This window comes from Monodon monoceros, unplaced genomic scaffold, assembly GCF_005190385.1.
Source record: "Monodon monoceros isolate NGI ecotype Baffin Bay Population unplaced genomic scaffold, NGI_Narwhal_1 Super_Scaffold_12, whole genome shotgun sequence".
Classification (NCBI taxonomy): domain Eukaryota; kingdom Metazoa; phylum Chordata; class Mammalia; order Artiodactyla; family Monodontidae; genus Monodon; species Monodon monoceros.
In genome coordinates this window covers 144,966,462-144,981,957 of record NW_021703768.1, presented here as the reverse complement: position 1 = coordinate 144,981,957, position 15,496 = coordinate 144,966,462, and the positions used below count along the sequence as shown (strand labels likewise).

At 44.8% G+C, this 15,496-nt stretch overlaps 1 protein-coding gene across 7 annotated transcripts in view; it reads right to left on the bottom strand.

Moving 5' to 3' along the window:
• The window catches only part of DOCK2 (dedicator of cytokinesis 2), a 405,468-nt gene that overhangs the window by 40,721 nt on the left and 349,251 nt on the right, over nt 1-15,496 (bottom strand). For all 7 annotated transcript variants that reach the window (XM_029217458.1, XM_029217457.1, XM_029217460.1 and 4 more), the window contains 3 exons: nt 12,079-12,164; nt 5,281-5,437; nt 2,634-2,674 (listed from right to left, as the gene is read on the bottom strand). In XM_029217458.1, coding sequence (XP_029073291.1) covers nt 2,634-2,674; nt 5,281-5,437; nt 12,079-12,164 — 284 coding nt within the window. The remainder of the gene's footprint in view (nt 1-2,633; nt 2,675-5,280; nt 5,438-12,078; nt 12,165-15,496) is intronic.

Genomic DNA, 15,496 nt, shown 5'->3' with positions numbered 1-15,496 from the left:
TCAATTAGTGGTTTCTGATAACTAATGAGCTAGTGACCTTTTGCTCATTTATTTATTCAATCAGCAAAGCTGTACTGAGCACACAGGCTGTACCAGGCATTACAGATAAATGGTGGCAAAAGCAGATGCCACTCTCAGGGTTTGGGATTTATAATTTAGGAAAAGGGACAGGCATCAATCAAATAATCAAATAAGTAATTGCAAAAATACAGCTGTGATCAATGCTCTGAAGGAGAGGTCTATGGTACTACGAGAGCAGGACTCATCCAGGTAGGGCTTCTAGAAAGGTTCCCCTAGTGTGACAGTTGGGCTGGGATCCCAAGGTAAGAGGATGAGTAGGGGAGCATCCAAGAGAGATTCTTCATTCATTTATTCATTCTACTAATGGGTGCTTTATATATTATATCAATTCAATCTCCCAACAATTCTTTTATAGGTAAGAAAACTGAGACCTACACTAGAGTAGACAGAGCTAGAAACAGACAGAACCAGGTTTTGATAGCAGCTATTTCTGCCTCTACAGTCACTCCTGCTGCCCTAACTTTCTGCTGATCAATAGAGCTTTCAGGGAAACTCCACGTGGCGTGTGTGTAAGGAGTGTTGAGCCTGCGGTCAACCTTTAAAAACCCCAGCGTAGATGGTCAAATCCTGTCTTATCTCCACCTGCCTGTCCTTGGTCTCTTAGATTCCTGATGACTGGGTCCAAAAAATTTGAAGAGTAGTCAGAGGGAGAGCTTCCCTGCTGCCTTCAACTCCTTAATTGGCCAAGGCACCCCCTCCTATCCTTTGTCAACTCAAGGGTTTGGTGATCAACTACAGAGCCCAATGGAAGACACCCTGATGGGCCCGACTAGGGATCTGAATGCAAACAGATGCCAGGTGGGCAGCTTGAGTGAGGTGGATGGGATGAAGTTCAATGGGGAATGGAAACGATGTCATGACCAGAGCACTCCTGCCCCCGTCTAAAGGGGCCACTACCACCTAGCCTAGGCAGTGGTCGTCAGGACAGGATGAGGGCCCAGTGTTGCCATACCTTCTGAGTTTTTCAGAAGAGGGAAATTTTGATTTTTATGTAACATCTCTAGAGTTTTAAAATTTGGCAACCAATTAAAAATGTTTTTAAATACTATGCCTGCCAAATAGGACAGATTTTCATACTATATCCTGTTTACAATGTCTGGTTTAGGCAAATGTGGTCTTCCTAGATTACTATAGGATTCACATCTCCAAAACTTATGGAAATCTGGGATTCCCCATCTGTGTTTCTAAAATGGGAAGAAAAGAAAAGATGTTGGGGGAGAGAACCACGTGCCAGGCACTCTACCTGTAGCATCTCATTTAATCCTCAGAACAGGACGGAAACATTCTACATGGGGAAACCTCAGGCCGAAGACACTGAGTGATTTATCCAGGGTCACAGAGGAAAAAAGGTAAAGCCTCCCAGGCCCTTTGGATCCAAAGCCCCATGCCAGTACAATAAGTCATGTCTAGTGATGTTATAAATACTAACCAAGCTCAGGACAACCTATGGAATTATCTTTTTTCCAAATGATAGTTCTTATTTCTGGAATAATGCTAAACTAAGTACCTAAAAATATTTGCAGTATTTTGCAGAGTGAATTTGGACTTGGAGTCTCCGGTCTTTGATAGAATGTGTCAAAAGCCTTGAAAGGGCCTTGGTCGTTAACCCTTACAGTCAATGCCACTTTGCAGGCTTTTGTCTCATGAGGAGATGCATAAAGATATATATGTATGTCCAAGAATTTTGTCACTGTGCTATTTATGATAGAAGAAAGTTGGAAACAACCTAAATATTCAACAACATAGGGTTGGCTATATAAATTATGGTGTATTCCGGAAAGGGAATTTTATAGTTTCATTAAAAATTAAGTTGAAATACTTCTGTTGACATGGAATTCTTGTCAAGCAAAGAATAAATTATGAGCAATATGATCTCATTTTTGCAGAAACTAGGCATGCATAGAATTTGATCTATATATAAACATAAATATAAAAAGGTCAGGGAATATGGACAGATTATGGGAGTTTATTTCATTTTCTGTTTTGCTTGTCTGTATTTTATGAGGTTTTTTTTGGTAATAAGTATGTATTATTTCTGTAATGAGTAAAAGTACCAATAAAAAAAACTTTGGAGGAAAAAAATGAGATCCTGAGACACACTGGCAAGGGAGCTCTTTGCTTCAGCCGAATGTCCCCCCAAAATCCTTCATATGATGTTCAAATACATATCTTTTAAATGCCTACAAAGAAGCGGGCATCATACATCTTGGTATTTTTTTCCCTTCAGAGCTGGGCTGGCGGATGTTCTAACTAACAACCCTAGACTAGGGCTCCGCATGCCAATCTTGTAACAAACGCCAAGTGCAATTCACCAGCTCAATCCACAGCAAAACAGCATGGCAGGTCAGAGAACTCCAAGTGGATTTGGGGGGCTGATTGTAGGAGATGGAAGGAGTTGAATCTGGGGAGATGGATAGGAATCAGAACAAAGAGGGTCTGAGTGTCAACAAGATATGCTTAAACTCTATGCTGAAGGCAGCGGGGAGCCATCGATGGATACTGAGCAGGAGAGTGACACAGCAGGCCTGGGTTTTAGAAAACAAAAATCTTACCTTATGTACATCTCTTCCCGATTATTATCTTTGTAGAAATTCTAGATAAGGGAGGAAAAACAGTGATGAGGTTTTTTCTTTGCAGAGCCACAGGGGTGGAAGGCAATGTGATGAAGGTGAGAGGAAATTGCTATGTACTACCTGGGCGAGGTGGGAGCAAGAAATTTACTTTCCTGAATGCATCAAACAGCTCATTCTGCCTTGAAAGTCACTTCCCTGATCCTTAGACTATAAAGGGACAGAGGAAGTATGTCAGCCATCACATCGGGGGGTGCAATCCAGCTATTGGCTGCACTGAGGGATGCCAAGATTGAGGCCGTTTACTTTGACGAAGTCTACTATGAAAGGCAGCCCAGCTTGATCTTTGAAAGCCCAGACCGTGCACTCAGGCAGAACTGAGCTGGAATCAGAGTAATAGCAATAGAGTAATAGTAATCACAACAGATCCCAGTGATGACAACAGATCATAACTTCTGAGAGTGCAGAACTCTCAGAAGTTATGCTGAGATTCCACAGTCGAAAACATTTAAGCCTGGCAATACCTATTCCAGCTCAGGGCTCATGTAGACCAGTAGTTGTCCTGGAATCCTGTGCATTTTAAAACAAGTCCTTACAGATTCTGAGCCAGGAGGTCGGGACCCCATCCTTGAGGCACACTTTGAGAAAACCCAGGTTTAATTCAATGCATCCATGTGCACCTGAGGCTCCGAGAGGGCGAGGTGATGTGTTCCAGAGCATAGTCAGTGGGTGGCAGAGCCATACTAGACCTCCAGACACACCCACCCCATCCTCTTCTTCTCCCTGATACCATGTTTAAGCCACACACCAAAATCTAGCAGAGTCTAACTGCTTATAGACCTGCCTGTCCCAACTTTCTCCCAGGTCAGATTCTGACAGTTGAAGGTCAGTTTCTTCAACCAACTTCTACCTCTCCAAAGAGAGAAACTGCTAAACTCCTGGAAAACCCCTCTTCCTGGTGCTCTTTATGTAAATTGGGCCTTGTGGAGTCATTAGCAATGAATTCCTTTCTGCTGTAATCAGGAGTTTTAAACTCCCCTTAGCATTTCAGAAAATCAATGGCAATATCTGGGCTGCTTAAAAAGAGTCCACTTAGGGAACCTAGAAAAATGGTACAGATGAACCGGTTTGCAGGGCAGACATTGAGGAGACACAGATGTAGAGAACAAACGTATGGACACCAAGCGGGGAAAGTGGCAGGGGGTGGTGGTGGTGGTGTGATGAATTGGGAGATTGGGATTGACATGTATACACTAATATGTATAAAATGGATCACTAATGAGAACCTGCTGTATAAAAAAATAAAATTCAAAAAAATAAATAATAATACACTTTAACATAATGTTGCTGAATTGTAATGACTTCAGCATTCATTACAGATATGTTAGTCATTTTCAAATCACTGAAGAGGAAGTGTATTTTAACTATAGAATTTAAAAAAAAAAGAGTCCACTTAGGGTAAACAGAAGACACACAACAGAACTATGGGGACAGGATTTATATTTCTGGAACACTGGCAATGGCAGGGGGGATTGATGTGATAGATGCCACATGGTCTTTTGGTCAACTTTATTCATTTTAACCACTTTAGGGTGGGCTGGCATGGTGAGTATGAAGCACTGTGGCTGCTACTAGCTGTCTCATAACCACATCACAGTACATCTGAAGGGAGACTATTTGGGAGCTGGCCAATGGCAGGTCGTGTGGTACAGGGGTGAAGAGTCTGGGTTTGGGACTAGCTGCTCTGGTTAGCCTATCCCATAGTAATTTTCTATAAATACTAGTTATCAGTATTAACTTCGTTCCGTAAGAGAAGGAAACAAACACACAGTGAGCATTTAACCATGGGTCAGGACTGCGCAACCTATGAAATAGGTACTATTATTTTCACCATGGAACAGATAAGAAAACTAAACCTTCAGAAAACTTTCTTGACTTGCGTAGTCTATTAATTATCAGAGGTAGGATGAGAACCCATAGCCTATATGACTCTAAAACTCAGACTCTTAACTTCTTTATACTGCCACCTTCCTTCTTTGTGTGTTAAATGCTAAAGGAAATACTGTCATCCCCTGACAGCTGCAGGGGATTGGTCCCAGGACCCCCACAGACACCAAAGTCTGAGAATGCTCAAGTGCCTTAAATACAATGGCGTAGAATTTGCATATAACCTACGCACATCCATATACTTTAAATCACCTCTAGATTACTTATAATTGCTTAAACAATGTAAATGCTATGTAAAGAGCTCTAAATCCAATGTAAATGCTATGTAAATAGTGGCCAGCAGGAGGCAAATTCAAGTTTTGCTTTTTGGAACTTTGTGGAATTTTTTTTCCTGATTATTTTCAATCTCTAGTTGGATCAGCAAATGCCGAACCCTTGGATAGGGAGAGCCAACTATAGTCATTCTCATTTCATATGTATGATAAACTGAGGCACAGGGAACGTGAAATGACTGACTTCAAGACGCAGAGCTAGCGGATGTCAGGGCAAGGACACTCTCACGTTTGTCTGACTTTTAAAGCCCTTAGTGCTGCTTCCCTATCCAGAGCCATAGTGGAACCCAAAGCCAGACCTGCTCCCAAGACTCCGATCTGACCCAAAATGGGGAGAGCCGCGCACATACCAGCAGGTTCACAGTGCAGCTCATGCGGTTGTCTTTGCTCTCGTCCGTCATCACGCCCCGGTAATCCAGCAGCTTCTCCAGGAGGCCTTTGACCAGGTTCACAAAGTTCTCCACGGACTTGGAGATAGTTGGGTGTTCTGCAGCACACTCCATCAGGCTGCGGCACAGACGGGAGGGCTGTGAGCTCGAGGCCAAGGGAGAAAGACCGTGCTCGGGGTCGGGGGTTGGGGGCGGGGCGGCGAGTCGGGGGCGGGGCTCGGGAAGGGTGGAGAACAAGCCAAACAAACCGGTGTATCCAAGTTCCCCTGGTTCATTGGCTCATTTTGTTCCTTTATTCAATCACTTAACTCATTTATACACTTATTTGCCCATATGGTGTAGAAAGTAACTTTTTCCCCACCATCAAAATGAGAAAAAATAAAAATAAATTTCTAGTGCAGGCAATGGTGTGAAGAAATGGTCACCTTTACAGACCCCACATTGGGAGTAAATCAGTACAACGTTTTGGGGCAGCAATTTTCACAATATCTGTAAAAATTGTAAAAGTACATATCCTTTGATCCAATAATTCTACTTTGGGGAATCTATTTTACAGAGATAATCCCAGAAGTATGTAAGGATATATTTACAGTACGTACAAATTGTGTCTAATAGTGAAATAGTTAGAACTATCTTAAATGTCCAATTAAAGCATATTCACAAAATGTGACTCTATGAAGTCATTAAAAAGTATGAGATCAATGTTTTGAAACAAAAAGCTCTGTAAAATGTATAGTTGAGAAAAGTGAGTCTCAGAACAATACTTATGTTCTATTTAACCAACTCACAAAGAACCTACCACGTCCCAGGCATTATTCTAAACGTCTTACAAATTTTACCTCATTTAATCTCCCATCACAGTCTTACGAAATAAGATGTTTGCAGATGGGGAAATTAATGCACAGAGAGGTCAACTAACTTGTCCAAGGTCACACAGTTGGTAAATAACAACAGTCTGGCTCCAGCATCTACTCTCAACCACCAAATGCTATATGTGAGTGAAAGTTCATGTTTACTTTTTTAAATTTTTATTTATTTATTTATTTTTGGCAGTGTTGGGTCTTCATTGCTGCACGCGGGCTTTCTCTAGTTGTGGCGAGCAGGGGCTTCTCTTGTTGTGGAGCACAGGCTCTAGGCGAGCAGGCTTCAGTAGCTGTGGCTCGCGGGCTCTAGAGCACAGGCTCAGTAGTTGCTCCATGGCATGTGGGATCTTCCCGGACCAAGGATCGAACCCGTGTCCCCTGCATTGGCAGGCGGATTCTTAACCACTGCACCGCCAGGGAAGTCCCTGTGTGTCTACTTTTATGTGTCTCTGTGTGTTTATGAATGTGACAGATATGGTCAGGAAGGATAAACACCAAACTAAATGCATGTTGCTTCTGACAAGGGGTCTAGGTGGGGGAATAGAGGAGGACAATGTTCATTTTTCAACTGAAATGTGCATATAGTATTTGAACAATTTACATCTGTTGTAATAATAATATTCTAAATTTTAAAAACAAAAATTAAAATAGTGACATTCCTTAAGTACTTTTCAGTTGCTAGGGCACTATTCCAGGCATTGTGTAGGGTGGGGATGGGGAGAAATATATTAAAAAAAAAAAAAAAGAAATATAAAAAGAATCATGCCTACCCTCAAGCAGCCCACAGGAAAGGTAGGGAGAGACAGATGGATTAAAATTTTGGTTAGTGACTACTTGTTAATCACTTATTCTCCACCAGACATTGTCTAATCACTTTTTCTAAAGAAATGATCACAGTCATTCTGGTAAGTAAAAATTATTCCCCTCATTTTGCAGATGAGGTAATCAAGGCCCAGAGAAGTTAAATGTCCTTCCCAGCATCATTCCGATAGTCAGTGGTGACCTTGGGAATCAAGACGATCAAGGGTCAGTATTTTCCGCAGAGAAACATTGTGGTGTGTTCCCAAGCATCTTGAGTAGACAAGCATTTCCCAGGCTACGTCTGTTTCTGCCTACTCTGTCCACAGCAGTTATAGCAGTTTATAAGTCCCAAGAGCTCCTAAGAGGCGGGAGGTGAGGAAGGCGAGGACTCTGGAGGGTCATTCTGCCCAGAAGCCAAGCCATGCTGCAAGGACGCGATGTCTCAAACTGTGAACTGTGGCTGTGATCAGACAAATCCGTCTTCGCCATGGGAGAAGCACCTGTTCCCGGCTCTCAAGGAGAGGTGGAAATTGCCCTGTGATTTAGGCCTGTCTGGCTCAGTCATCAGCTGTGCCTAACTCCTTCTGGGATGGTCACTTCCAGCCTTGCTTTCCGTCTTAACGACAATGCAATGAAACTTTGTCCCAGTGTTTGGGGTGTGATTTCTCACAGCCTCCCAGGTAGAAGGCATCTGAGGGCCTGAGCATGGCCAGACCAGTGGCTGTCTGCCCTGGTCGCATGGTAGAATCACAAGGGGAGCTTTTCCAAAGCTCAATCTCCACTCTAGGTCAATGTCTTTGTATCTTTGGGGATGGGAGCCAGGAAGCAGTATTTTATTTTTTTAGTTCTCCAGGTGATTCCAATGTACAGCCAATATTAAGAACAGTTGGCTTTGTCTGCTGCTTTGCAGACTTCAGTGTGCTTGGGAATCACCTGGGCACTGCGTTCATTGATTCTGATTCAGCGGGTTTGGGGTAAGGCCTGAGATTCTACATTTTAACAAGCTCCCAGGTGATGCCATATGGTTGGTCCTTTAAGAAGCAAGTGTTTAGAAAAACAAAGTCTTGGCTTTCTTAATCTATTTTTTAGCCATAAGGTAAGAAAAGTGCTCATATGGTCTAGGGTTGGAGAGGTAGATGGGCAGATTGGTTTGAAATCACCCATCCGTCCACCATCTATCTAGCTATCTATCTATCTGTGCACTCAACATGTACTCTTCTGGGAACTAGGGATTCAGAGATCTCAGAACTAGCAATTCACTGACCTCCAGGAGTTCACCGTCTAGCAGTGGAAGTGGATATAGAAATAAAAACTAACTGTAATACATGATACTATCATTTATTGAGTACCTGTGTTCCAGATGTTGTGCTAAGCTGGTTTTACTGATTATCTTGTTTAACACTCACATAATCTTCTTGAGGTAGGCATTGTTATCACCCTCAATTTGTAGGCTAGGCTCGAGGCCCATGGGGCTGAGTTCTAATCTCCATCCTGCCAAACTGCCAAGGTCCTCTCCTTTGAGCCCAAAAATGGAATGGAAGTGGCAATGATAGAGTTAGGAGACTCTCGAAGTGATGCAATAGTCCCTCACTCGGTGGAAGGAGGGATGGCAGAACACGGGCCACTCCGCATCTATGCTCCTGCCTTGGTGGGGGCTGGAGGGAGCTCACACCTCCCTCGAATAGACCTGCATTCAGTATGGGAGGCCTTCAGAGGGAGAGAGCCCTGACCCACACCTTTGTCAGTGCTTATGGATCTGGACTTTTCATTTATTCCTTTAAAAACTGTGTATTGTGTGCTTCTTATGACAGGTCCCCTTTCAACTGAACTGGTCTGAGGGAGATCTGGGCCCCAGAATGCACCTTCTCTGTCCCTTTCAGGCTTCCAGCCCCCATGCCACTTTTAGAAATATTCCCAGGCAGATGGAATACAGGAGGGTAGAATGTGTCTCATTACTCCATTCAGTATGGGACTCTCACTTTAAGACAGATGTGGACTAATGCGAGTGGGCTCCAAGGAGAGCTCTAAGGATGGGGAGGGGCGGGATGCTGTGTAAGGCTGTGCACTGCATGAGAGCACATGAATACTGAAATGCAGCACCACTTCATGCCCTAACCCTTGCGCCTCGATGCAGGGCTTCAGCTGCCACCAGAAGGGAAGCCCTGCTCGATTCAAAAAAACACCATCCAGTTACCAAGCCATGTGCCCACAGAACTGTGTCTGCCCAGAGTGGGCCCTATGTATCAGTGGAGGCCCTGAATGAGGGGCTGGGAAGAAGGGTTAGAGGAGCTGAGGTTCACTAGTCTGGAAGAGGAATGATAGGTAAGCTCATGGCTTCAAATAATCACATCGATATCCACCTGATCAATGATAATAATAACTACTATTTCCAGATTACCTACAAGGTGTCACAAACTGTGCTAAGCACTTTTCATGATGTGTCTTGTTTCTTCTCAATAAAAACTCTAGGAGTTGGATGGTATTTTTATCCCCAATTTGCAGATAAGGAAACTGAGGCTCAGAAAGTCAAAAGGAAGGAAGGTGCAGGGACTTGGCCCCTGGATGTCCTGATGGGGTCCTGACTCTTCAGGCTGGGCTTGATTAGTTTGGCAAAAATCATCCACGCCTCTGTTTCAGGAGGAAAATAATGAGCTGTGTTTTAATTTCCTTGACCTCTAAGGACTCCTTTTATAAATAATCGCTCAGGAAGGATTTGAAAATCCGGCTGATCATCTGAAGACTGGCCGCAGGGCCCCGTCCGCTTATAAAAATGGAAACTGCCAGCGCCAGCCGTGGTCTCACTTCTGGTCAATATTTAGATGCTTCCTTTCTTGCGCTTTAAGAAAAACATTAACTCAGGCACAATGTCATCTCCCCACTGGACAATCAGTCTCGATACCTACCCGAGGAGCAGATTGATGGGTTGCTCCGCTAGCCCAGTGGCCTTTGCTTTCTAGGTGTTTAGTGATGGCTGTGCACAGTGACAGGAGGGGGCGAGGGCAGCTGGGACGGTGCTGCCTGGGACTCAACTCTGTCCACGGGGCTCTGCCCGCTGGGCAGGGGAGAGAGGGTCATTGTGAGGGTCAGAGAAAGACCTTCAGTCTGCTTTTGTTGTTAAAGTTACAATATTCCAAGAGGACTGGGGAAAGAATTCAAGATCAGATATATATCAGAGAATCATACAAATCAGGGAATCTACAATTAAGAGGGAATTTGGGGGCTTCCCTGGTGGTGCGGTGGTTGAGAGTCCGCCTGCCGATGCAGGGGACACGGGTTCGTGCCCCGGTCCGGGAAGATCCCACATGCCGCGGAGCGGCTGGGCCCGTGAGCCATGGCCGCTGGGCCTGCGTGTCCAGAGCCTGTGCTCCGCAACGGGAGAGGCCACAACAGTGAGAGGCCCGCGTACCGCAAAAAAAAAAAAAAAAGAGGGAATTTGGGATGTGTGAGTCACATTCCTGAACCTTGGGAGAAGTCCTCACTCTTATCATGGTGTCAGAGATAGAAACTGGGAGTTAGGTGAGGGATCAAAGGACATTTCCTGAGCTTCTACCTGCCGTGTGCGCATGTTTTATAGTTATTCACTCTTCAGTATAACCACGGGAGGCTTATTATCCCCATTTTACAGATGGGCACACTGGAGCCAACGATGGTGCATGATTGGTCCAAAGTTGTGCAGCTGCTAAGTGCTGGAATCAAGATGGAAATCCAGTGACTTCCTCCAACGATACACTAATGGCCAATATGCACATGAAAAGACGCTCAACATCATTAGCCATGTAGGAAATGCAAACTGAAGTGACAATGAGATTTCATTTCACACTGACTATAGGATGGCTATAATCAGTAAGATGGATACTAACAAGTGCTCAGAAGGATGTGGAGAAATTGGAACCCTTGTACATTGCTGGTAGGAAGGTAACTGGTATAGTCACTTTGGAAAACAGTCTGATGGTTCCTCAAAAGGTTACATACAGAGTTGCCATATGACCCAGCAATTCCACTCCTAGTTATACACCCAAGAGGACTGTAAACATGTGTCCACACAAAAATGTGTATATGAACGCTCAAAGTAGCATCATTCCTGATAGCCCCAAATGGAGACAGTCTAAAAATCCAACCGCTGATGAATGAATAAACAAAATGGGGTGTTTCCAAACAGTGAAATATTATTCGGCAATAAAAAGAAGTGAAAGACTGACACGTGTTACAGCATGGGTGAACCCTGAGAACATGTTATGAGAAAGAAGCCAGTCACAAAGGACCATGTATCGTATGATTCTATTTGTATGTAATGTCCAGAATAGACACATCCATAGAAACCCCAGAGAAGGGGAGGGGATGATGGCTAAGGGGTATGGGCTTTCTTTCGGGAGGTAACAAAAATGTTCTACAATTGACTGTGGTAATGGTTGCACAGCTCTGTGAATATACTGAAAGCCACTGAATTGTACACTTTAGGTAAGCTATATGGTATGTGAATTACATCTCAATGAGCTGTTAAAACAACACAGTGTCCTGAGTCCAAGGCCAGTGCTCCTGGGTGCTACCCACTGCCCACTGCCTCACCAGGCCTGTGCGCTGGAGTCCAGCAGAGCTGGGTTCAGTCCCAGCTTGTCCACTTGACTAGCTTGGCCTAGTTTCCTCGGACAAGACATTTCCCTGAGCTTTGGGGGCCACCTATGTGAAATGGGATCAAACAGAGAAAACGCAACTAAATGAGACAATACAGGGAGAGCACTTAGCGTGGTTTCCATAAATGTTGGTTGTGACCAATATCTGTCAAAGATTGAGAAAGAACAAAGGAAAAGACAGCAAAAATTATTCCACAGCTAAGAGATAACAAGAGTGAACATTTTGGTGGATTATTTCCCTCTCCAACACAGCAAAGTTTCTTTTTATCGGACCCGTCCCATCGATATCAAAGAAACAGCCACTGCAGAGAGAGATGTGAGATTTCTTCCAAAAATGGAGCCTCTCCCATACCCATGAGCCTATCTCCAGGGGAGGACAGAGCCACTGGAGCCCCCTGGAGTCCTAAGCCCTCCGGCCTCGGGCCCACCTTCCCGGCTCCTCCCATGCTGGGCACTGAACTTACATCGACTCCAGCAGCTGCATGTACTGCTCGTCCCCTCGGCCCCCTTCCACCTCGTGGTCCAGCTTGAGGATGATTTCATTTTCAAACTGAAGAAGGAGATGAAAATCAACTATAACATTAGAAGGTTGAATACTGAAATTAGTCAATTCATTTTTTTAACCAAAGCTTAGGGAGCATATATCATCTCCCAGGTTCAGTGCTGAGCACTGGGAATGCAAAATGGAACAGGATACTACATTTGCCTTTTAGCAGTTCCCGGAGAGTGGAGAAGAGCCATAGATGGTAAGTGCTGGAGCAGAGAGATGGGCATAGGAGAGAGAGAGAGGAGAGTCTACAGGGAAGGCTCACAGCCCATGTCATTTGACCTTGTTCTCAAGTTTATCTTGAAATTTTGCAGGAGAATGGAAAGAGAAAGGGCATTCCTAGCAGAGGGTATAACATGTGCAAAGGCACTGAGGGATGTGACAGAGCACTGATCTTCAGAGAATGGCATGTTGTCATGAACAGCTATTATTTCTGCCTGCCTAGCATTCCTTTCACTATACTTTGGTAATCACATCAACCCTAATTTCAGTTTGTGAGACTCAGGTGGGCTGACCATCCCTCCCTAGCTCTAGGTGTGGGTACATGACACAGGCCAAGCTCCTGATCAGTATCTTTCATTATCCAGACCCTACAATTAAGGCCCAGATCAAGCCAGTGAGACTGAAATCTGAGGTTTTGTTGACACTCTTAGGAAAAAGCAGTCTTTCTGCTTAACTTGAAGGTGGACGGTTTTAAGCCCGGGGCTGCTGGAGAGGACCACAATGAAAGAGGCTGCCTGAGAATGATACCAATGTAGTGGAGAACAGAGAGGAAGGGGTGGAGAGAGACTGAAACCTGGTGCCATTTTTGAGCTCCTGAATCCAGCCATAACTGAAGCTGTCATATTTATATGAATTAATGCCTCAGAGAGTCAAGTCTGGTGACAACTGTAATGGTCAGAGATCAGACTAGCTAAGTGACCTGAAAGTAAGTATGCACCTACACAGCAAATCTTGTAACACTAAAGCCAGAGAGTATTTCGTCTTCCTACTTTCAATGTCAAGAAGCATTTCACCCAGTTGAGTTCAACATTCTGAAGAGCCATTTGTTGTCTCTCTTACATGGCTGTAATGCACAAATGGTTTGTATACTGTTTTAATATCATGCCTTGATGAGTCCATCCAAATCATGCAGTCCACCCATCTCCCTTCTTACCAGTAGATAAGAAACTGGCACTTAGAGAAGGGAGGGAGGTTCTTGGCAAAGCTCAACAAGGTCCAGGGAGCCCTTGGGCGCTCCTGGATCCTAACTCAGCCCCTTTACCCTCAGTCCTCACAATAACTCCATGAGGTCTGGAAGTCAAGGATCACCTTTAAATGCTATAATGCATGAAAAACAGCCAGTCCCTGCTTAGCACCACCCTCAGTAAGTGTCAGTTATTATTACAGATGAAACAGAGGCCCAGAGAGTTTAAGTGGCTTGTCTGAAGTCTCAGATGCATGGCAGAGACATTCTGGCAGGCTCTTTCCAGTGCACAAAGGATCAAGCCCAGTCGAGTTGGCTGGAATCTTTCGGTGACGGACGGCAGAGACCAGATTCACTTTCCCTCTGCTTCACATATCATCCGTGGGGCCGTTGTTCCCTCACGTTTGTGGGCTAAGGGCCAAAGGTAAGGACCAGAAGCTTGTGCTGATACAGCTTGTGCTGAGAGAGAATTTCCTGTGAGTTTCCACGGTTGAGGAAGATTTATGGAAGGAGATACACAGGCCTGGAAAGATGGGTAGGATTGTGATAAATAGGAAAAGGAAAGGCATTCTATGTGCGTGTGTGTCGGGGGGGGCGGATGGACTGAGCAAAGGTGTGGAGCTTGGAATGTGGAGAAAAATGAGGAGAGCGTTCAGCTGGAGCAGAGAGTTCAAGCAAGAAAGGATGGAAATCAGAACGGAGACCTAGACAGAGGCCAATATGGCGAGGGTCTGGGCTGCCACTCTACACGTGAATCATGCCTCTTACGTGATGCATTTTGTTAAACATGTCAAGCGTCATCCAAAGTCGGGGACTGGGGGCTAGCATGATTAGACATGTGTACTGTGTCAAGCCTAGGGCAGGAAGAAATATAGCCAAGGGACTACAAGAGTAGGTGCTGACGTTAGGCCACGGTTGGGGGAAATAAGCACTGGCTTTAAATGTCTCCTCCATCCCCTCCACCATCTTGGGAAAGCTAGTAGGTCTTTCTAATCCTCAGTGTCATAGTTTATATCAGGGCTCAGTAGACATTTTCTTTAAGGGCCAGATAGTAAATATTTTAGGCGTCGTGGGTCAGTCTCTGTCACAACGACTCACCTCTGCTGTTACAGCACCAAAACAGCCGTAGCCAATACAAAAACAAATTGGCGTGACTCCAGTCCAGTAAAACTTTATTTACAAAAACAGGTGGCAGGACAGATTCGGCCTGGGGCCATAGTTTGTTGATCCTGATCAGTATTATAGGAATAACAGTGGTACCTACCTCATGGGGTAGTTAGGAGGGCTGGGGAAATTTTATTTATAAAGCACTAGGGGAGTGCGTAGGCTCAAGTATGCCCTGGGTTTGCTTGTCATTTTATGATTGCTGCTAATGTTATTGTTATTACTGCTGAATGTTACTGGAAAGCAGTTCTGGGGGGAGAAAACCAGCTTTTTTGTCTAAATTGTTCAATGGTAAATGCTGGCACGATTCTTCCTCATGAGATGAACTTTCCTTTAGAGCCAAGAAGTGGATGGGCTAAATAAGCACTTGTCTCGGGGTCACAAAAGAGCCCACAGGGAGGGAAATTACAGGGTTCCAGGAATGTGCAGAGCTGATGACGCCTGCCATGCCTGAACCCTCCGGAGTGGGTTAGAGAGGGAAGGCCTCGGTCAAGCACGTCCCAGGGTAGGCTCTGGCCCTTTGGGCTGCTGGGGCCAGTGCTGTGCCCTGCTCACGAGTGGCTATGACCACAGGCTTTGACAACAAACAGACTTAGTTTGAGTCGTGCTTTGACTGTTTTCCCCACCACGTGATGCTGGGCAAGTTAATAAGCCTTTCTGAGGCTCAGTTTTCTCATCTATTAAATGGAAATTTAAAACAGCACCGACTTTATAGTGCTGGGGCGAGAAGTTAATGGGAAAACACATGTGAAAGGCCTGGCCTGGCGCTTAGCACACAGTAAGTGCTTCATATGTGTGAGCAATCATCACCATGACGTTGTTGACATTGTCCTCTTCCCTGGCATCGTATGACATTGTTGACACTGTCCTCTTCCCTGGCATCGTATGACATTGTTGACACTGTCCTCTTCCCTGGCATCATGTGACATTGTTGACACTGTCCTCTTCCCTGGCATCGTATTACATTGTTGACACTGTCCCCTTC